The sequence below is a fragment of the Impatiens glandulifera genome, chromosome 3 (genome assembly GCF_907164915.1).
Source record: "Impatiens glandulifera chromosome 3, dImpGla2.1, whole genome shotgun sequence".
NCBI classification, from domain to species: domain Eukaryota; kingdom Viridiplantae; phylum Streptophyta; class Magnoliopsida; order Ericales; family Balsaminaceae; genus Impatiens; species Impatiens glandulifera.
This window is the reverse complement of record NC_061864.1, coordinates 50,531,886-50,556,615: the sequence shown is the minus strand read 5'-3', so window position 1 is coordinate 50,556,615 and position 24,730 is coordinate 50,531,886. Positions and strand designations below refer to the sequence as shown.

The 24,730-nt window shown below is 31.0% G+C and overlaps 1 protein-coding gene across 1 annotated transcript; it reads right to left on the bottom strand.

Moving 5' to 3' along the window:
• Positions 1 to 10,051: 10,051 nt before the first annotated feature.
• LOC124931302 (guanine nucleotide-binding protein alpha-1 subunit-like) lies at positions 10,052 to 15,110 on the bottom strand. Its single transcript, XM_047471738.1, has 14 exons — positions 14,917 to 15,110; positions 14,487 to 14,676; positions 14,095 to 14,167; positions 13,599 to 13,636; positions 13,414 to 13,503; positions 13,262 to 13,339; positions 12,996 to 13,103; positions 12,799 to 12,900; positions 11,838 to 11,893; positions 11,409 to 11,543; positions 11,226 to 11,319; positions 10,758 to 10,817; positions 10,593 to 10,672; positions 10,052 to 10,517 (listed from the first exon to the last, which is right to left on the bottom strand). Exons 2-14 carry the CDS (start codon positions 14,571 to 14,573, stop codon positions 10,340 to 10,342), a joined length of 1,179 nt encoding a protein of 392 aa, XP_047327694.1. The 5' UTR covers positions 14,574 to 14,676; positions 14,917 to 15,110; the 3' UTR covers positions 10,052 to 10,339.
• Between the last annotated feature and the right edge of the window lie 9,620 nt (positions 15,111 to 24,730).

The following is a 24,730-nucleotide window of genomic DNA, read 5'->3' as shown; positions in this document are numbered from 1 at the left end:
GGGTAAGGGTAAAATTATCCATGGTAATCTAACTATTAATGATGTGATGCTTGTTGACAATCTGTGTTATAATTTGATCAGCATTAGTCAATTATGTGATAATGGTTTGTCAGTAGATTTTCAAACTCATGCATGTCTAGTTAAAGACCAAGATGGAAACACTTTATTGACTGGCAATAGAGTAGGAAACTCATACAAAATGAATTGGCAAAAAGAGTCCTCTAATCCTATGTGCATGATTGCCAAGAATGACCAGAAATGGTTATGGTATAAACGTTTGAACCATTTAAACTTCAAGACCATCAACAACATTTGCTCAAACAATTTAGTTATTGGTTTGCCCAAACTTCAGTTTTCAAAGGACAAGATATGCACTGCTTGCCAGTTTGGTAAACAGGGCAGGTCATCGTTCAAAAGTAAAGGTAAATCACAATCCAGTCGTTGCCTAGAACTTTTACATATGGATCTGTTTGGTCCAATTCCTGTAAAGAGTATAGGAGGAATGAGATTTTACCTAATTGTTATTGATGATTTTTCTCGATTTACATGGGTTGCATTTTTACCATCAAAAGATAAAACTGCTGAAAATTTGATTAGAATATTGAAAGGAATTCAAAATCAGAAATCTTTAAATATTACGTGCATTAGAAGTGATTAGGGAACTGAGTTCACTAACAGATACCTATCATCTTATCTCGAGGAGACTAGAATTAGGCACGAGTTGTCTAGTGCCAGAACTCTACAGCAAAACGGCATTGCTGAGAGAAGAGTGAGAACTTTGAAGGAAGCATCGAGATCTATGCTAGCTGAATCAGATGTACCTCAGAAGTTCTGGGCGGAAGTCATTAGTACTGCTTGCTATACACAAAATTGGTCAATAATTAACAAACGTTTTGATAAAACTCCATATGAACTGTACTATGGGAGAATTCCCACAGTTTCTTATTTTAAGATTTTTGGGTGTAAATGTTTTATCCATAACAATGGAAAGGTTTATCTGACCGCTTTTGATACTAAAGCAGATGAGGGATTCATGTTGGGATACTCATCAGTAAACAAGACTTACAGAGTATACAACAAAAGAACAAAGACTGTTGAGGAATCCCTCCATGTAGTTTTTGATGAGCCTATTGAGAGCAAATCCATTGAATCCATCGATCTTGCTGACAGACTAAAAGCGACTAGTCTTGAGTCTGTAAGTGAAGAAGAAGAAACTCTGGACAAAAGGATTGCCCTGTCTAATCTAGTGGCTGATCCGGTTGAAGTTCAACCAGACGTACAAACTCCTGTTCAACAAGAAGTTGAGAGTTTAGACGTCGCGGAGTCACCAGTTCAGATGACCAATCCCCTTGGATCCAACTTCAGATGGAACAGAAATCATCCACTAGAACTGATCATCGGATATCCTTTTTCTCCTCGAAGGACAAGACGTCAACTGATGGATGAAATGGCCAATTCAGCATTTATTTCTCAAATTGAACCCAAGAAGATTGGTGAAGCTGTAGTTGATCCAGATTGAATCAATGCTATGCGGGAGGAGTTAAACCAATTTGTGAGAAATAAAGTGTGGTATCTTACTCCTAGACCAACTGACAAGTCAGTTATAGGAACAAGATGGGTCTTTAGAAACAAGCTTAGTGAAGATGGTTTAGTCATTAGAAACAAAGCTCGTTTAGTTGCTCAAGGATAGAGACAAGAGGAATGTATTGACTTTGATGAGTCTTTTGTACCGGTTGCAAGACTAGAGGCAATCAGAATCTTCTTAGCATATGCATCATTTAAGAACTTTAAGGTTTTTCAAATGGATGTGAAAAGTGCATTTCTAAATGGAAAATTAAGTGAAGAATTATATGTTGGGCAACCCCCCGGATTCGTAGATCATGTATTACCTAATCATGTTTATAAGCTTGATAAAGCATTGTATGGTCTGAAACAAGCTCCTAGAGCTTGGTACGACACATTAACTGAATTCTTGTTTGATCATGATTTTGTTGTTGGAACTGTGGATAAAACTCTGTTTAGATTCACTAAAGATTCTCACATTCTACTTGTTCAAATATATGTTGATGACATTATTTTTGGTTCAACTAACCCCAAATTGTGTGAGAAGTTTGCTAAGCTGATGCAGGACAGATTTGAAATGAGCATGATGGGAGAATTAACATTCTTCCTTGGGCTTCAAGTCCGTCAGTTAGAAAACGGAACCCTTATCAATCAGGCCAAATACACCAAGGAATTGCTAAAGAAGTTTGGTTTGGAGAACTGTTCCGCAGCAGCTACTCCAATGAGCTCTTCTAGTAAATTGGATAGAGATGAAAGTGGCTAAAGTGTCGATGTAACAGCATATAGAGGACTCATCGGATCCTTGCTATATGTAACTGCTAGCAGGTCAGACATTCAATGTGTTGTTGGTGTTTGTGGCAGATTTCAGGTTAATCCTAAACTTTCTCACTTTACTACTGCTAAACGTATTCTTAAATACTTAAAAGGAACTCAAAATGTGGGACTGTGGTATCCGAAGAATTCCAGTTTCAATTTAACTAGTTTCTCAGATGCAGATTATGCAGGGTGCAAAATTGATAGAAAAAGCACAAGTGGAACTTGCTAGTTCCTTGGAGATTTTCTAATCTCATGGTTCAGCAAGAAGTAGACGTTAGTCGCCACGTCTACAGCTGAAGTAGAGTATCTTGCAGCTGGAAGTTGTTACTCTCAAATTCTGTGAATTTAACAACAGCTCAGGGACTATGGGATTGAGGCTGATGAATCTCCAATTTTCTGCGACAACACGAGTGTTATCGCAATCACCTACAATCCAGTTCTGCATTCTCGGACAAAGCATATTGAAATCAGGCATCATTTCATCCGAGAACACGTCAGTCAGAAGCAGATTCGTCTTGAACATATTTCTACATATCAACAAACTACAGACATTTTCACAAAACCCCTACCGGAAGCTAAGTTTTCTCACTTTAGAAACATGTTAGGTCTTGTTGATCTTGATTGATGTGATTACGTGCATAAATTGAGGGGGGGCGTATTGCTCAAAACGCAACTGAACAGACATGAAAGACAGAGGTCTTAATTCATCCTAAGGATTCAGGTTTTGAGAAACACATCTACTTAGACTTATGTCTACTCTAACAGTTTAATCTTCCTTTGGAATCTTTGTCTTGGTTTTATTAACCTGCATGGTTAGACGGATACGTCTAATAGACGTTAGACTTTTTTACTTCATGAGCAAGAGGATGCTCACGTCTAACCAGACACGCGTGTCGTACGTGGTGTTATTGCATAATTAGACGTATACGTCTAATAGACTGGTTTTCAAAAGGAAGTTGAAAATGTGAAAATGAGAATAAACGTCTAACTACTAGTGTAATTAGACCCTTCATCTTCTGTTTCTGCCTATGTTTCTACTCAATTTCATTTTCCCGCCGAAAATCAAATCAGTCATTCCTCAAAAGAATTGAAGACACGTGTCTCTCAATATATAAGGAATGACTAATATTTCTGACAACTTTTGCTGGTACATTTAGTATTAACTGTTCGGTTTCATGCTAATATTAACGGTTGCATTTATTGGGAATAGACCCTTGAGTTCTTGATGGTAGGAGTAATCATTAGATATTCTCTACATGATTAGACCTTTATATTTATTTAATTACTAATTCTAAAGATAAGAGTTCTTCGAAATCCATCTCTCTCTCTAGAATTCGAATCGACTAAAATATTGTTCATAAAGTCGAAATGTCTCTCTTCCGTCCAAAATCGATTCAAGTGTATTTCAAATCCGTATCCACGCTAAAATGTCCAGGCATGCATAAAATGTTTGAATCTCTGAAAGCCTCCGAGCTGAGAAAATTCCTCACCCCTCATTAACTCTATCACGAACAGTTGGTCCGTGAATTCTTCGAAACTGTGAGCTTTTATCAGGACAAAATCGATGTTGGGATTGTCATGGGCCAAATGATTTGCATCTCCGAAGAGTCCTTCGGTATTTTCTTTCAACTTCCCTCTGCAGGTATTCATGAGTTTCCTCGATCTCCTCCTGAAATCATGTTTACTATGATGAAAGTCTTCTCTAATTCTCCTCAAAAGGACATCTATGGGAAGAAAAATCTTCTGAAGGATGAATTTGCTCTTCTAAGTGAAATCATCTCTAAATCTCTTCTAGCCAAAGAATATTCATACCAATTTTGTTCCAAAGTCTTCGAGATAATGGTGGCTATCACAAGGGGTGTGTCAGTCAACTGGACAAGCTTCCTCTTCGGAAATCTGGTCAGAATGGTTGTTGCCCGGAAAACGATCTTTGGTTTTGATGGTCCTTTCAGCGCCTTCCTATGTTTTCTTCTGGATCAACCTGGTAAAAGTTTTCATCTTCCCTCCAAAGTTATAAACAATCAGAAGGTTGTCGAATACGTTCTTAGGGTGAAGAAGCTTAAGACCAAGAAAAGAAAGAGAGATGTCTCCAACCCTCCTCTAACCGTAGTCTTAGAGATCTCCTAGGTTGAAGATCATCATTTCCAGTGAAAAGATTAGGAAGAAGGAGAAGAAGAAGATTAGAATAGAAATCATTTTCATTTAAGATGAAATTTTTTTTGGATCTTTTGATGAAGTTTTTGTTGTGAACTTATTTTCGTTACCTTGAACAATGTTTTGTGTGTTTCTTCTTAACACACTCATATATGGGCATTTCTGATCTTGATATTTTGAATGCTATATCTGCATGCAAATAGGGGTTTGTTTATTTATATGATGAATGCGTATTTTGGTATATATATGCAGGTTTTAAATTTCATCATCAAAAAGGGGGAAATTGTTGGGTCAAATTATTTTGACTATGTGTTGAAATAGTTTGACTATTGGGATTTTGATGATGAAATGATTTATGCGCGTTGATGCAGGTGTATCGAAATCATATTTCATGAGACTTGGCTCTAATGAGGCTCATTAGACCGATTTGGCATTAGATGCACAGAATTAGACAGGTAGTCTAACTCGTGGAGTTAGACGTGCAGTCTAATAGATCTAATAATTAGACGTGTAGTCTAACTCAACGGAATTAGACGTGCAGTCTAACTCAGCGGAGTTAGACGTGCAGTCTAACTCAGCGGAGTTAGACGTGCAGTCTAATATATACGGAATTAGACGTGCAGTCTAACTCAGCAGAGTTAGACGTGCAGTGTAATGTATACGGAATTAGACGTGCAGTCTAACTTAGTGGAGTTAGACGTGCAGTCTAATGTATACGAAATTAGACGTGTAGTCTAACTCAGCGGAGTTAGACGTGCAGTCTAATGTATACGGAATTAGACGTGTAGTCTAACTCAGCGGAGTTAGACGTGCAGTCTAATGTATACGGAATTAGACGTGCAGTCTAACTCAGCGGAGTTAGACGTGCAGTCTAATGTATACGGAATTAAACGTGCAGTCTAACTCAGCTGAGTTAGACGTGCAGTCTAATGTATACGGAATTAGACGTGTAGTCTAACTCAACGGAGTTAGTCGTGTAGTCTAATGTATACGGAATTAGACGTGTAGTCTAACTCAGTGGAGTTAGACGTGCAGTCTAATATATATGGAATTAGACGTGCAATCTAACTCAGTGGAGTTAGACGTGCAGTCTAATGTATATGGAATTAGACGTGCAGTCTAACTCAGTGGAGTTAGACGTGCAGTCTATTGGATTGTGAAAGTTAGACGAGGTCGTCTAACTCCTTCAGACGGGTCTGAAGTTGAACCGTAATTAGACATGCAGTCTAACTCGTGGAGTTAGACGTGCAGTCTAATAGAATTAGAAGGTTAGACGTGTAGTCTAACTCCTTCAGACAAGTCTGGAGTAGAACCGGAATTAGACGTGTAGTCTAACTCAATAGAGTTAGACGTGCAGTCTAATGGTTTGTGAATGATTAGACGTGAAGTCTAATTAGTGAAAGTTAGACGTGTAGTCTAACTCCTTCAGATTAGTCTGAAGTGATTGTAATTAGACGTAAGTCTAATCCCATTAGACCAAGCGGTCTAATGGATTCTGCTCTTAGACGGGGATGTTTGATTTCATTAGACGAGGTCGTCTAACTGAAATACGTCTAATGTTCAGCTTAAGAAGTATGCTTGAAGCTAGCACCCGCCTACCCACGTGCTATAGTTGTACTCTACTCATGCTCCACTTTCTAGTGAAGATTAGTACGATAACTATATGCAACCATCCAACGAATGCCACGTAAGAGAATTTCCCTCATATTACTTGTTTTGCAGGTACATCTCTAATGAAATATTCGGGGCACTATCAGTTATTGTACGTCCACGATCATTGTGCTCAGAACCTGTTGTGTACTATGGAGACTTTCCAATGGAAGAGTGCCACGTATCATTCTAAAGATTCGACCGTTAGTCTCTGCCCAGTATTTATCAAATCTCAAGGACAACGGACAAACTACTAATTGAAAATTCATTCGATCATCTTGCTTGCCGGAATTACAGAGAGAGAAATCAAGCCTTTGAATATTCATACTGTGAAGTTGCTTTCCTGATTGTACTGTGTGTGAATCAAGAGAGAGCTAGAATAAAAAACATCATTAGTTGAGTGATACTCTTCATCTTGTAAATTGAACAGAGTGTGTTCTGTTCAATAGTGAGCTAAGTGTGTGCAAACTGTATTTGATTCTAATCATATTATAGTGAATCCTTCCAGTGGTTGGAAGAAGGGGTGACGTAGAAGAGTTTCTTCGAACATACATAAACAAACTGATGTGTCATTTCATTTCTGTCATCTTTTCATTCTTCATCTTGAGCTTCAAACCCAAGTAAACAATTCCGCCTTGATTCTGTTTCAAGTATTTACAAGGGTTTGCGTAGAATAGAAAGCGAAATAAATCCCTAACAGGATTTTTTTATCACAAACTATTTTGAACGATTTGATCATCATCCATGTTGATTGATACATTGAGATGATGATCAACATGCTCCCGTGAGCTTTGTGAAGCTACACAAGCTCTTGGATCAAAGAATCCAAGCTTAAATCAAAATTATAAAATCTGTAACTTTGGTGTTCTTGAGAACAAGAGATCCGACCGACAATCATTGGTCCAGACCAAGACCTAGGATCGAGAAATCAAATAGGACCAACAGGTCCGACCGATGTTCTTGAGCTTAGACTAAGAGTTCAGACCGATGTTTTTGAGCTAAGACTGAGAGGTCCGACCGAGGATTTGTATATTCATGACCGATAGGTCTAACCTATGACTAATATGTTTAAACTTAGGATCGATGAATCTTGACCATAACCAAGGATTCCTGAACCTATGACCAATGAACTTAGCCCAGAGCTAGCCAAGATTGGTGGATTTATACACCTAGACCGATGATCTCAACCAAGGACCGAGAGTCCTTAGCACCTAGATCGAGAGACTTCGGCACTCTGACCGAAGATCTCGAGCCTCGACTAAGAGGCTCCTCGACTTAGACCGGGAGATTTTAGATCTTGGCCGATAAAAAAGAACACAAGGCTTAGGACTTCGGTCTTAAGGCCTGTTTGGTTCCCTTTTTAAAATTCCAAAATTATTTTTATAATTTTGGACCCTGGAACTATTTTCTAAAAATCCTAAAAAATTAGAAAATACTTTCAAAATATTTTTGGGATGTTTCCACACAAAAAATATTTTGACTAAGGCATGTTTATTTATAAACTCTTACATCCTTAAAAGAACTGATGTTCTTCAGGTATTTCTTACCTAAGTTAGCATCATCAACAACAGGTACCAGTATTTAAATATTGTTATTACAATATTTTAAATAACGCATAAACATTATGAATTCTTAGGACCGGAAGAATAATCGGTAAAAATAAAATGTTATACAATCAATTTTTAAAAACGGGTATGGAGGATGAAGTGTGAAAGCGTTTCTCGAGTATCACCAAACTATAAACTAAAAGAAACTTTGGGTAATACGTTTGTACACGTATGTCGACTTTTATTAATTTTCAAAAATCAATTGGCGACTCTGTTTCAAAATAAATAATCTCTTAAATTAATTAATTTAAACTAAAATAATTTCTAAAATATCAAATTGTGATTTGATTATCGTAAATTCCCAGATTATTTAAAATTAAATTCCAAATTAATTATTTTTAATTAATTTCTAAAAATTCATGAATAGTTAAAAATCTTTTAAAAATAATATTTTATTTTAAAAGAAAATTTATGACAAGTAAATCGATGTTGAAATTCTCGAACTTCGAGTTTTTCACAAAACCGAAATTAAAGAGTTTTCCAGGGGTTACCATAACTATTTTAATATTGTTTGTAATTTTATCTAGTAACAAATACACGAAAATATTATCACACTACAACTAAATGATAATATAAGAAATACAATAATTTATTAAAGAAAATAAATGAAGGATTTTTTCTTGATTGTTCTGAGGCCTATGAGGATCATAGTTCACTTAAAATAGTTTAATTGTCTCTCATTTGTGCTTCCTATGGTACAAGCGACACATGCAATTGTTTAGAACAAAATAACCACTACAACAACAAACTTGATAAAATTATCTTAGTTCAATCACCGAGTTTCAAACAGAAATAGTCAAATCAGAATACTTGAAGAACAATCAATATATAATATATAATAAAAAACTTTTAGAATTTTGGAGTTTTTAAAAGAGATAATAAGATGATGTATACCAGGGAAATTAAACTCTAAAATGATTCATCAATTTCTTAACAATTTTATATAAATATATATATATATATATATTTGGAAATTAAACTCTAAAATGATTCATCAATTTTTTAATTATTGAAATTAATTCAATAGTTAGTAGTGGATGCACCTTCTTACAATGATATTTACTTTTCATTAGGAGAATAACAATTAATAAATTATTTTTATTTAGATTAAATTTATATTTAAATTTAATGTGAATTTTAATTAGATTAAATTTCACATTAATTCACATTTAAATTTAGTATAAATTTCATTTGTCTAAATTATTATTTTCATTAAACTAATGAAATATATATATATATATATATAATATGATGATTAATTTTTAAAGTGTCCGAATTGTAGGGTCAGGAGCTGTGGTTAATTTGGATATATGTAAATGAATATTTGGAGCGGATTGTGGATTTACCCGCCCATAAACTTAAAACGGTTAAAAATAAAATTAAAAATGCTATAGATATGATTCGAACTTGCAACCTAACAAAATAAGTATAACTCTTTAACCAACTAAGCTAATAACACTTTATGTTTTAAATTCAACACCAAATTTGTTGAACGCAGGATATTTTAACAATATAAGTTCAACTTTTTAATTAACTAATATATATATAATAATACTTAATAAAGTGTCCGGATTGCAGGGTCGAAAACTGTGATTAATTTAGATATATATGTGAGAGTAAATGAATACTTGGGTCGGATTGTGGGTTGACCCGCCCACAAACTTAAAACGGTTAAAAATAAAATTAAAAATGCTATAGGTATGATTTAAACTTACAACCTATCAAAAACAAGTAAAATCATTTAACCAACTAGTTTAATAACATTTTATATTTTAAATTCAACATCAAATTTGATGAACGTTGAACATTTTAACAATATAAATTCAACTTTTTAACTAACTAATATATATATATAATGCTTAATTTTTAAAGTGTCTGGATTGCCGGGTTAAGAGCGGTAATTAATTTGAATATATATGTGAGAGTAAATTGATATTTTGGTCGGATAGTAAGTTTACCCGCCTATAAATTTAAAACGATTAAAAATAAAATAAAAAATGCTATCACATTTTTACCGTAATATTTTTTACACAATTTTTTATATTGGGACTAGTTAGTTTAATTCCAACTCATTCTAATCAAATTCTAGTCATTATGATATAGCTTTTACAAAAATAACTTAATCAAATATGTATTTATAAATTAAATAACTTAATTGAAATCTATATACAAAAGCTATTTCAAAATAGGTTTGGCGGCTGAATCCGGATGTATATGAGAAAAGATCCTGAAAATAAAACTTAGTAAAACATAAATTAAAATTTTAATAATGATTTCTCATCTAAATCCGAATTCAAATCCAGAAAGTATTTCCAAATAGGAGTACTAGAGTGTTAAAGAATACAACAAATATTTCTGTATTTCAATTTCATCTTACTTTCCCAGAAACGAGAATAACAGACCAATAAAGGAGAATCCAGCACTCAAATAAAAATCTAAACAAATGGATATTGAATCAAGAATTTCAGTAAAACTTACTTTAGGATATTGACAATATTCATTTCTTCATCTTTCTTTTCTTCAGATCAGCGTTTGTTGTTCGTCATAAATCACAATAATCCTGCTTCGAATAGATGTCTCCTTCTTAAGGTTTCGTCAACCAGTTTGAATGTCTTCTTCACGAGCTTTTGATCGAGGGCAGTTGTCCTGTAAATTTTGAAGAACCGATCAACCTGATCTGGAGCTGTGCTCTGGAAATACAACTCCTCAAATTTCTTTTTCACGAATCTGTAAATCCATTATATTTTGTTCAGGATTATTAGGGACAAGCATAATTAATGGGAATAGATTTAAGATGCTTACTCGTAGGCGTGCTCAACTTCTTGTTTCCCAGTCGAAACCGGCTGATAATCCTTGTACCATTCGCAAACATTCAGTGGCACCTAAGAGAATGAAACATCAAAATTCCCATTTTAAATCATATTTCCAACTAGAGGAGTAAATTAGTGATGTTTAATTGGCTCTTACATTGGGAACCTTCTTCTCAAACAGGTCAAACTTGTTTAAGAACAACATGAAAGATGTTTTCTGCACCCAAAACAAAAATAAAATAAAAAACAAGATAACCTACTTCGTGAGCAAAGCCTTAATTTGATGTGGGTTATTTGAGATTAATTTCAAATAACCCACTATTCAATCAACTATCTACTAACATCATTCAAATCATCAACCAAAATAAAGTATACACCCTCAATCTAAAAAATATATATTCATTATATCCCCATTTGGAAACAATTTTGAATTTTTATCTAGATATAAAAAAAAAAACTAGATTTCATTTCCAAATGTTTCCTTATTAGGAAACATTTTCAAATAGGGCCTAAAATAACTCCAAATAACCTGATTCTAAACAAGGTTATTTGAGGAATAAGATGATAGATTATAAATAAATAAATAAAAAATAAGAGAAAAGAGAAAAGAAATAGGGATGACAACCTCGAAACATGGCTGCTTAAGAACCCATTCAAATAGTTCTTTGGTCTCCATCATCCTATTCCTTGTTTCATCTTCAAATAGTGTCTGGTCATACCTGAAAAAACAGTCAATTTAATATCCAGTCTCCATTGACCATAAATGCCAAAACAAATTGAAGTCAAACTTAAACATATTCCTTCTTACTCGCTGATGGCAGCGCAGAATATAACAGCCGTTACACCTTCAAACAGATGAATCCACTTCCTTCTTTCGTTTCTCTGCCCCCCAACGTCAAAAAGCCTATATACTTCCCCACTTTTTTTATTGTCCCCAACAGGACTGCAAATGCAAGGGGGTGTGGATGAATTATATGGGTATAACAAACCATATAATTTTGAACAAACTCATGCAAAAAGAAAAAGAAAAAGAAAAGGGAATCATGATTGATTTTAAGTCCTCCATTCATTATGTGTCTCAAGATCACAGAAAATTCAGATTTCTTTGATGATGAAACTTTAGTATATGATTCAACCCTAGACGATATATCAATGAATGCACTAATTTGAGACAAGAATCATGTTGGTAAACCAATAAAGGAAGATGATAGAAGGAACTATATTTAAAAAACTTCACCTGAATTGAATTTCTACAACACCTGTTGTACGAACCCTAGCATAGAGAACGTCTTCCTACGAAACAAAGAAAAGAGGAATCACTGTAGTAGACTCGGAGACTGTTGCATATGCTCAAACATATTATCAGTCTTCTCATACTGTTCCACTCCATCTCTCTATTTTAAATCTGTGCTGCCTAGCTCGAGACAGTCTTCTCCCAACAATATACATGGAATCCATATTATAAGATCGGTCAAACACATGAATGTCATAATCCAAATAGGCCAAAGCCCTAAATTTAAGCTTCAACTGTAATTTGTTGTATCTATTTGATTTTTTCAGCTATTTGATTTTTTCAGCAATTTGATTTATGATTCAGGTACCTTATATGGAGGCAGTGACATAGGGAGTAAGTGATGATGCCTACTTCTAATTGTTTCCTTTACTTATTTTCCATTTTGATTTATTTATTTGCCTTAACTATTTACACTGTCCTTCACTAGTGTATCATTTTGATACATGTTAAGGTTAAGTATGCAATAGTTGGGATGTTAGAGAGTCTTGTTAGTTGGCCTTGGTTAATATTTTTAATGGGTTTAGTCGTAATATAAAAAGTGGCCCATATATTTGTAGGTATTAAATATGTTGATGTAATTATGCTTCTCTATCTTAATGGATTCTTCCATTCTCGTCTTTAGGCTTCTTCTATCTTCTCAACCCTAATTTCTAGTTATCTCATAACACATTTCTATAGTTGATGCAAATTTCGCATTTGCAGTAGTTTTAATGAAAGTGTCAATCTTTCCAAAACTATAATTTTTTGTATCCATATAAAAGAGCGATTAACAGACAATATTTGTCATTAATTTGAGAAGATTTGGAAGAATTTCTTCTGATTGTGGAAGAAGATTGCTAATCCCCAGTTTTTTAAAACTTGAATAAGTGAAGATAAACTTATGATGAATTGTACAACGAAGTACCTTCGTTGGAACGTAATCTGTTGCAGACATTCTTTGTACATTTTGCATAAAATAGTACGTGCAATCAGGAACTTGAAGTTCATTGCCACGAGAATATGTCTCCTACATGACATATAAAACAAACTTAAGTTTTGGAAGTTATTGTGGGTATCAAGTTTTACTTGACCAGAAATTTACAACAAATAAAGTGAAGGTACCTGTATCGCAACATCTTTCCACAAGGTTTCTATTTCCTCTGCAAGCTCTTTTGTTAGTCGTGGGTAATCCAACTTACTACCAATATCAGATAGTTTATCTCCAATTGTCTGGCATAGAATATACTTTTGTCATTAGCAAAAGAACCTCCATTGATGTTAGAACAGTGAGAGAAGCAATTTTGGCACTAGAAATGTCTTTCACGTAGTGTTTCCAACACAATTTATGGTGAACAATCAACCATTGGTTAGAAAATGAAGGATCAGACCTTATTCTCAGCAGATACATCATATTTTGAAGAATCAGTTCCATTTTGAGCTAGTTCTTTGGATCCATCATACAATATCTGACATAGAGAAGATTTTACATTTAACAGTCATTGAAAAAGCAAAAAGTCTTATCACATAGTTGTACACATACTTTTATAGTCTGATACACGTTGGCATGAATGACAGGAGTGTAGGTTTTTAGCTCTTTATCGTCAAAGCCAGTTTGAAACAAAAGCCTGATCTGCAAAATAATCATAAACCCCATTGGTGCATAACATGTAAATTTCAAATTTTGCACATAATATAGCAATACGCAAATCATAATTCAATTCTTGCCTGCTTAAAAATAGTTGATTTCCCAGACTCTCCAGCACCTGAGTAAAAAAATCAGGCATAACAATGTGAAGAGAGTCGTACCAAACATGGAAAAATTTGAGCATCTTGTTGCAATCAAATGGAGGCATTGTGAGAAACACTTCAGAATAAGCAAATACATAAATAAACCGAATAGAAATACAGTTCTGTGAAGAAAATATTCATGCGTAAAACTCAATTCTTCATCAAGAATATACCATGTGCAAGCAAGTGAAAGCATGAACACTTGTTTCATTTAGAAGGGAATTCAAAGCATAGCCACACTTTCTAATGGTATAACTGAAGCATTCATCTCACTTAAATACATCAGCAATCACTAAGGTGAATGTTAATCAGTTTTTTAGAAATCAAGAAACTTCCCCCTCCCAACCAAAAGAAAGAGTGATATTTGTAGTTACAGTTTACATTATGCAAGTACCGAAAAAAATCACAAGGAAATATTTGATTGTTTATGTACCAAGTAGTAGAAGTTTTTGTATATGTTTCTCTGCCTTCGTCTCTTCCACAATCCGTCTTTCAATTTCTGCAGTCTGATTGAACAAGACAGGTAAGTGATTTCATGGCACCCGTCCATTTGGAAACACTTCCTGGAGCTAGAGCTGAGTCAGGGTTTGGAAACACTTTTTTTATTGGTGTCTCCTCAGGATGTTGATTTAGATGAGATCATGTTTTGAAACATAACTTAATTAGACATATATTCATACATTTGTTAACTTATTCTCATCCAAACCTAGACTCAGATCCAGCTCCAGAAAGTGTTTCATCAAAACTCATAGCCTAATTGAAATGAATAACATAATGTATTATAGATTTACATACAATCTACAAGTTTTCATGTAGGATACATACGTGAGTGTTCTCTCGTGAATCTGCTTTCTTGCGATGTTGGTGTTTACCACAAAATATACCCATACTTTTTATTGTTGTAGACAACATATAATAGCAATGAAGCAGGCAGAGCCCTACATATGAGAAAAAATCTTCAATTTGACAACTATTTGTGACCTCGGAGGAGCAGTTCAATTTCAAGCTCACCTAACTGCAAAATAGCATAAAAGGAAAATTAAGCTACACCTAATGAATTTCTTAATTTTCTACTCTACAAAACTTCTTCCTAAATGATGCTAAAGCTTGAATGAACAAAATTGAATGGATTTAACTCGTAGTTCATCCAGGAAATACTCCAATGCACATAAAATGCATTGTCAAATTCTCATAATTACAGAAAAAACACCTTAAAATAAACAACATTGTGGATAGAAGCAGAATGATAACAAACCAGATTGAAACAAAGCAACGCTTGGATCTGCTGGAAAAACGGATGATCTGCGGTGGCGATGGAGGTGATCGGGAAGTGGAAATGCAGAAGAAACTGTTCTGGTTCACATTCACAGACCTTAACCTCTCTCTGTAAAGTGGTTTTAAGAGTGAGAGACTGAGAGTGTATGACTGTGGAGAAGAGAAGAGAAGAGAGGAGAGAGAAAACAAAAATCAGTCAAAGACTGACATAGATCAACGGGCGCGTGATAATATTCATTTCTATGTATCATTTCTTTAAAAAAAAATGGACATTTTTGAAAATTAGTTTTACTATGGATTATACAAGATATATAATTTATTTGATAAAAAAAATTATATAATTTTGTTATTAGAAAATTTAGGAGTCAAAAATTCTATTAAATATATTTTTTTGGATTAAACGTTATTTATAGTGTAATTCTTATCGATAATAGGTATATAAAAAAAATGTTATATTATGGTAAATTATATGCGTCACGAGCAAGAGCGAATCTAAAAAAATTTTCCTTTAGGTTTAAAGATTATAGGTATTACAATGTTACACGGGTAATAAGTTAACATATATAGAGTTTTTTTTACGAATACCCATAATAAAATAAATATATGAAAATTAAAAAGTGATAATAATATCGATTTAAAAAACAAATTTATACATTTAAAATTATATAATTAAAGAAAAATTATGTTAAGAAAATGTGAAAATTTTAATTAATTAGATTTTAAATAAGTGAAGACTAAATATATAAATAAAGAAAATATGAAAGTCTAATTTAGTATATTTCAAATACTTCGATGAAAAAATAGGTAAAAAAGACACCAAACATGAAAATAAGAATAAAAATATAAAATCATTATCAAAAACAGATTATTAAGTGAGTAGATACTCGAAAAGACAATTATATATATTTTATTATTTTATTTTTGGTTAGTAGAATAAAAAAATAGTAAAAAATATAAAAGACTATTTTGCCCTTATATTTATATAAATTATTATATATAATCTTTATCTTATAAATAATCTGTATTATTAATTATATTGAAATTAATAAAAAAATATTATATAATTATCATATAAATATAGTTTTAAAATAAATAATAAATTTATATTATTTTATATATAATTCCTTATATTTTAACTTATATAATTATATAACATCACAACAACGTTCACAACTCTTTTCTTGTTTAAACTTTATAACTTTACCCTAGGCTAAAGCCCACATCCGCCATCTATGTAGTTTTTCAATTGGTCACGAGGAGATTGAATCAGCCCTTCACCTATTGAGTTTCAATCAGCCCTTCACCTATTGAGTTTCACTAAGGTAATTGTTACAAAGTTTAAATTAATGTGACTAATATGATAGACCTACATATTTGAGTTATCATCCTATCTGGACTTTTGGTTGGAAAAAAACGTCGAACATTCCATAATCGTAGATTCGTAAACATTTCGGAAAGCGGGTGAAAAAGATTGAAGAGTTAATAAAAAAAAATTCGAGAACTTACTAGTTTAAAAACTTATTGGGTCACGTGGCTTTATTTTTATCTTATTATTATTATTATTATTATTATTATTATTTTCATATTTTTTCGTTTTTCTTTAATGATTATTATAATTTTTAATATATATAAACTATTTTAATAAATAATAAGAGTATACTTCGAAGAAATATGATTGAATTTGTTAATATATATAATTAAAATATGTATTTTAAAATATTATCTAATTTAAGTAAATATTTGAAGTAGATATATAATAATAAAAAAATATTTTAAAATGAATTTATAAATTTCTTGTTTGTTCAAACCTGATCAGGGGCAGGCTGGATCTAAGTTTTTCAAACAAAACAGATAGCTTGGTGAATCTCTATCAATTATATCTTTCATGTATAAATTTATAGTTCCAAATTTATTCTAATATAAAATTGAATCTAGATCAAGTGTTTACAAATCAAGCAATATTAAAAAAGCTTATCTTGAAGATTATTTTAATAAAAGTATCTGTAATATAAATTTGTTTAAGAAGGCTTGTTTAGCTCATTAATTAATAGATTGCGAAGATAATGACCATAAAGTAGTGGTTTAAACTTGTATGACCACTTTTGTACGGTTTATTACATTTACTTCCTTGTTTGGTAGTGGGGTTTTAAATAAATCTTGATTTATTTAAAAAATATATATTAATAATGATTTTAAATAGATATAATTTTTATTTTTATTTTAAAAAGTAGAAAATGTATTAATATATAATAATAAAATATATATTTTATTAAAATAAAAAATTTAATATTTTAATTAATGAATTGAGTAATAGCGATTGGTCACTTATTAAGGAATTAAAGCCGATTGGTTGTTATTCCAATCGCTACTAACGCTTCCAAAATGCGACAAAACTTAGCGCTTTTTTTCGCGATTTTAATTGGGGGTATACTGATTAGTTTTTGTAACCAATTGGCGTTATATATAGGGTAATAATGATTGGTATAAAGACCAATCACTATTATTGCTCGTTATTATCTTTATTATCCTATGTTTTATTTTATTAAAAAAAAAATTTTTTTTTCAATTCGAGTGGTAATTTTGAAGAGTAATATATTTTTTTTATAAAAAATAATTTAAAGAATATTAATATATAATAATAATTTTTGTAATGAGAAAGTATGAATCGATGAATTACTTATAGACCTAAAATTACTCTATTCTTATTTAAAATGTTTTAAGTTGAGGTGGGTTTAATAATTAAAGAGTCATACTAGATTGCTAGTCTTTTATTTTCAAATAAAAAATATAAATAAAAATGTATGAAATGATGTGAAATAATAATTATATTAAATTTTGTATAAAGAAAAAAAAACTACTAAACAAGTTCTAAATGATATATTGAATGTAAAAGAAGTATAATATTTATAAATTATTTGAAGGCTTTGAAGACTAATAGTTATTACTACCTTGATGGTTTTTATACCCATCGTTATTATTCCTCGCTATTATTCCTAGTTTTACTAGTGATAGAATTGATAAAAGAGTTATGAAATATTGTTTGATTATGTTTCATTTTATTAAAAAATATATTTTTTTAGTGGTAATTTTGAAGGGTAATATTTTTTTTTATATATAAAAATCATTTAAAGAATATTAATATATAATAGTAATTTTTGAAATGAGAAAGTATGAAATGATGGATTATCGATAGACTTAAGATTATTTGATTCTCACTTAAAATGTTTTAAGTTGAAGTGGATGTAATAATTGAAGAGTTATGCTAGATTGTTAGTATTTTACATTCAAATAAAAATATATAAATAAAAATGTAAGAAATGATGTTGAATTAATAGTTATATTAAAATTTGTATAAAAAAAAGTACTAAACAAAGTTCTAAATGATATATTGAGTGTAAAAGAAATATAATATTTATAAATTATTTGAAAGCTATGATCTATTAAAATATGAAAGTAAAAAAAATGTTAAGGCTTTCTCACTACTTAAAAAAAGAAAATTTAGGAAAGATGTTATTTATTTATCCTAATTTAAAATTGAACCTACATGAGATTTGAGTTATTTTAAAAAAGTATTTGGGTTATTTAAATAATTGTATTTGTTATTTGAAAATATTGGGTCTGAGTGATTTTTTTAAAGTTAATTAATATTTATTATTTTAAAAAATATGTTAATTATTTTAAAATTATTTAAATAACTTTATAAAAAATATAAAAAACTTTTGAGTTAATTTTACTAATATTTAATGATTTAAAAGGTAGAATATGATATAATTTAGTTGGTATTGATAATATATTACACAAACAAAATGAGAGGATAAAATGTGTTGTTTTTGTAACATAACTTAGAAATCAAACACGTCCTAACAACAATTCACGTGCTACCAAGTAATTGGAGTACGTAACTTAAGTTGATGTTCAGTTGATTAATTAAAATCCAACCCAATTGGCTTAAACTAATTAGTTTAAACCCATATCTAAGATCGGCACTTATTAAACTACACAAGAAATCAATATTATTAATTGGAGGATATGAAGAATTAATGTCTTAATCAAAGAGGAGACAAGTTAATTTTGTCTTGTCCCCTGGTCAACTACTTTTAAGGACTTTGTTTGATATTCATTTTTTTTATCCAACATTTAATATTTTTTTTATTTCACTTTATTTATTCCATCATTCATTTTATCCAACAAAAACATTAAAAGTTCGGTCTGATATGAGTTATTTGGAGGTAAATACTGAGTTAAAAATAATAGTTTGATATAATTTGGAAAAAAATGATTTTTTTTATGTATATATTATTTAAATACACTTATCTTTAATAAATAATAAAATATTTAAATAAGAATAATTTGGTATTTTATTTAATGAATTAATTAATTTGATTAATAAAAATATATAAATTGATGATTGAATTTTGAGATAACCCCCCTAACTCATTTGAGACAAACCCACAAACCTAAAGCTTTGAGTTATTTGAATAATAAAAATCAAAACTCATCCCATCAATCATATTCTCACTCATTACATCCTAAATTTATTATTACATACTAAAATATCAAATATTTTAAATTTTTTATTTTATCTATATATATTAATATCCGCTAAAAATAAAAAAAAAAAATCTTTTACCTCATCAAAATTATCATTATCAACTCATTAAAATTATCATTAATCATTATTTAAAAAAAAAAAAAATAGATTAACCAAATAACTATAACATTATTAACCAGGTTATTTAAATAACTTATATTTCAACTAGGCCTAAAATATTTTATATATATATATATATATTCTTTCTCATATTTCTATCTTATATATTTAAAGGTGTAGAATTATCTCTATTTTCTTTGGAAAGAAGTATGAAAAGTCAAACAATTTCGAGAATGAAATGTTATCAGTAGCAAATCAATTAGACTAATTGATTTGCTAATTGATTGAAGATTCGTTAATTGACAAATCAATTAAAATTCATATGATTTTAATTGATTTATTGTTTAAATCATTTCCTTTATTATAAATATAATTTTCATTATTTAAACTAGACTTCTTATTTATTGAAAAAATGTAAGCAACAAATTTTTCTAAATATTTTTTCTCTCAAAATTTCTACATGGTTTCAGAGCGGGTTTTTCCATTTTGAAGAAATCGATTCGCAATTTTCCGTTGCCCCCTCCAATGGTGTAAATAGTCATTGGATGAGAACTCAAATGATTCTATAATCTCATTTCTTTTAAAATTATTTATCACAAATCCTAGTGTATTTTTTTCTCTCTTTTTTTTTTTTTTGACAGTTTCATCGTTTCGAAACTACACTTCATTCAAATATGTATCGAGCATCGTCTTTATGTTTCGACGGATTTCTTCCAACATTTCATCAGTCCAAAAATTAGCAAATCTTTCACTTTAAGAGTTGCACGAGCCAGATCAAGAGCCAAGTGCTAAAAGTCAAAAGTCAAGTGACAAGTGTCAAGAGACAAGAGTCAAGTGTCAAGAGCCAAGTGTTAAGTGTCAAGAGACAAGTGTCAAGAGTCAAGTGCTAAGAGCCAAGAGCCAATAACTCTTCCCAAGTGGAATTTTGAAGAACTATGTGGCAAGTTGGGTACTCTCAATATCCTTTACCCAACTTGAGGGAAGTGTATAATTATCTCTCTATCTTCCTTAGAAGGAAATATGAAAAATCAAACAATTCCAAAATGGAATGTTATCAGTAGCAAATCAATTAGACTAATTGATTTGTTAATCCGAGAATGAAATGTTATTAGTAGCAAATCAGTTAGACTAATTGATTTGCTACTATTAACATTTCATTCTCAGAATTGTTTGATTTTCCATATTTCTTTCTAAGGATGATAGAGATGTAATTTTACACTTCCCCTCAAGTTAGATAAAGGATATTGAGAGTACCCAACTTGTCACATATTTCTTCGAAATTTCACTTGGGAAAAGTTCTTAGCTCTTGGCTCTTGGCTCTTGGCTCTTGGCTCTTGGCTCTTGACTCTTGACTCTTGGCACTTGTCACTTGGCTCTTGGCACTTGACTCTTAAAGAGGTTGAGAATATTCAGCTTTTGTTGCCACAACTCAATTGGAATAATTGATTGAAGATTCTCTATTGATTGACAAATCAATTATAATTCATATGATTTTAATTTGTTTAAACATTTCTTGTAAATATAATTTTTATTATTTAAACTAAACTTTTTATGTACCGAAAAAGTGCGAGCAATAAAATTCTTTCAATATTTTCTCTCTCAAAATTTATACAAAAAAAAAAAAAGTATAATGGTCATTTAACTTTAAAAAACATTTTTTTTTTAAATTTAGTCAAACAAAAAATTTACCGAAAATTTGAATAAACTCAAGATCAAACAAGCTCTAGATATAGATGTAGGCCTTATTTATTTTTTTTTTGCTTTTTTTATCTATAAGTAGGCCTAGTTTGATCCCTTAAAAAAATGCAGTTTGAGGGACAAAATATATTTTAATAAATTGCATAATGTATATTATTTATTAGACTATATATACTAAAATAGGCGGAACCAAAATTATAACCAAGAAAACTGTTAAGATCTAAAAAAAAACATTTTAGGTGAAATATCATATATATAATAAGGTTATATGTCTTTATTTTTATCTTTTAAATAATTACACTAAATATTTTTATCGTGGTATGCGGTATGCAGGGCATGTCTTTAGAATTTTGGGTCAATACAAATTTAAATTTGAGTCTCCTAAAATAATAAATAATTTTTTTATTATTTAAAAAAAATTAATAATATAAAATGATAAATAATTAATATATTATAATACCAAAAGAAAAAATTAAAAAAATGATATATATATATTATAATATATATTTAATATTAAAGAAGAAAAAAAATAAGATTAATAATATAATATATAATTAATAATATTATTAAATATTAAAAAATGAGGCTATATAAATATGAAGGACCCTATGTAACTGTATATGCATATGTTGTCTTATGGAATTTGTATAAGAATATTTTATCTTGTTTTATGACACTAAATTGAATTATAATAATTGACTTATTCTTTTAAACATTGAGATGATTGTGATTATGATATATTAATTTATTTAAAGGGATTTTTCAAACAAAAATATATACATATATCGATAGAAAAAAATCAAATAATTCACTTATTAATTTATCTTTTGTTATTGATTTTTATTATGGTTCTGTCATATTTGTTTTTTTACTTAACTACTCATTTATTTAATTTTAATATAGGAATCATTGAAAAAAAAACCATACTAATTTAATTTTTTTCAAATCCTCTAGAAAGTTGTAAAATCATTAATGATATATATATATATATATATATATATATATATATATATATATATATATATATATATATATATATATATATATATATATATATATATATATATATATATATATAAATAATATTTAATAATTAAAATCCAATCATTTTTGTTACATGTTTATGTTTGTGAAGTCAAATAGAGGACTATGGGAAGGTAAATTTTGACTCAAAATACATTGTTTCTTATTTATTTTGAAACAAGTATATGCAGGGTCAGTGTACTACAGTATACTTTAATGTTTTATTCATATCTTATATTTTATCAAAAATTTCGGTATATAAAAAATATATATCTTTACCTTACATTAATTTCGGTATACCTTAATTTCGGCCTTGTCATAGCAGGCCTCATCAGCCCGGTTGAGGAAAGTCGGGATTTTTTGCTTAGTGACTTTTTAGCTTCTCCGCCTTTCAATCGTACAACTTTTTCAAACCCCGTCTTTTTGTCTTTGCTAAGAGATAGGAGAGAAAGATTATATTATCGGAATCCCCATAAAAATACCACTAGATCGAGCACCAGTGATTTCGTATCCGGTCAAAATCTTAGCTAATTGATCGAAGTGGGTAGCTCCAGTAGACCCATAGATCATGGAACAAATAGGGTGGGTAGGCCCAACCACCACACTACACGTATAGACGCGCTCTTCTATACTCGTTGACTCTGCTTGTGGAAGTCAGGTTTTCGAGCTGCCCGCAAGCAGAAGAGATGCATGCCTAAAGGACAGGGAGTCCTGCAATACCGTCCTTTCATCGGACCGTACAACCAAGCAGTGCTACTCTACCAAGGATGAATCGGGACCGGTAGCATAAGACCATACAAAAACATCTCTGTATTCAGCCAGAATAGAGGTAAGCGCTGTTTTTTTCTCGTCTTAAGATTGCCTCAAGGTCGCAAGAGAAAAGAAAAACGATTCTTTTTAGCAGCTTTTTCAACCTCCCCGAGGTAAGGAAGTCAAGCAACCACTAGCCTTTTTACCTACTATGGCTTGAACCGGGTTCCGAAAAAACTTTGCTCTCGCTCGCTCCCACCTGTTTTTTTCCTACTATACTATAGGAAAGCATCTGTCACTTCACCATAGCAGACAGGGCAACAGCGCTTTTTTAAGCCCGCTAGTTCAGTCACCCTTGGATCCATTACCGAGGACCCCCTCAAGCATTTTGCTCCAAACGTTCTGAACACCACGCCAAAGAGGAGACGTGTTGCGTCGCCTATCACTCTCCGGCGACCCATATTTATGCAGCAAGACCCCCTATAACGGATAGAATTACGATTACGACTAAACGAGTTATGGTCTTCCACTAGTAAACTCCGAACCTCAGAAGTCCCGTTAGTCAATTAAAAAAAAAGAGTAAACATATTCAATCAAGGTTGATTGGGGAAATTCAAATGTTAACAGTAAAAGCCCTGGGCCAGGAAACTCCTACTCTGACGTTTGGAAGGAATACCTTAACACCATTGGTGGGATACCATTGGGTGGAACTCACTCGAAGCAGGAAATCGAATAAAATAAGCCCCTCTTCTTAGGGAAAAAAAAATGGGTGGGAGACAAAGAAAAGATAAAGTGGGGCATAACATTATTCGTCTTCGAAGCTGTCTTATTCTAGCCATGAGCAGGTTTCAGAGATTGTCGCAAATTACATTTGGCGATCGACAACAAAGCTCTATCCTGAGATTGGTACAGACAAAAGGCCCCAGATGAATAAGAAGAAGCAAAGCTTCCTTACGCTATGCCTTTACAAAAGCACCAAGAGTAGCTACTCCGACAAGAGCAGAAAAGGCACCAACATCGGTGATTAGTAGGGATTCTACCAGTTCAGGCATCATGATAATCATCAGATAGGGAAAATAAAAGATTGGTTCCTGGACAAGGTCCTATCCTAGGCTTAGAGCTGAGCTAGACCCGTAACTTACTTCGGAATGATTTAGAGTAGAGAGCCGCGATGCGAATCAGTCTTCTGATAAATTTTGACTCAAAATACATTGTTTCTTATTTATTTTGAAACAAGTATATGCAGGGTCAGTGTACTACAGTATACTTTAATGTTTTATTCATACCTTATATTTTATCAAAAATTTCGGTATATAAAAAATACATATCTTTACCTTACATTAATTTCGGTATACCTTAATTTCGGTATACAAAAAAAAATCATACATTTACCTTACTTTAATTTCGGTATATCTTAATTTAGGTACGATATCGATATTATATCTTTTATACCTAAAAAATATATTAACTTAAAAAAAATCAATTTAATATAATTAATACAAAAACGTTATACAAAACTAAAAAACAAATTTATCATAAATTAAAATATTCGTTTTAAAATCCAACATTTATAAAAACTATCAAATATTATAAATTAAAGTTAGTTAAAAAAATAGAGTTAATAAGAATAAACATAAGTATAATCTTCAAGTTATACTAAAATGGAAACGAG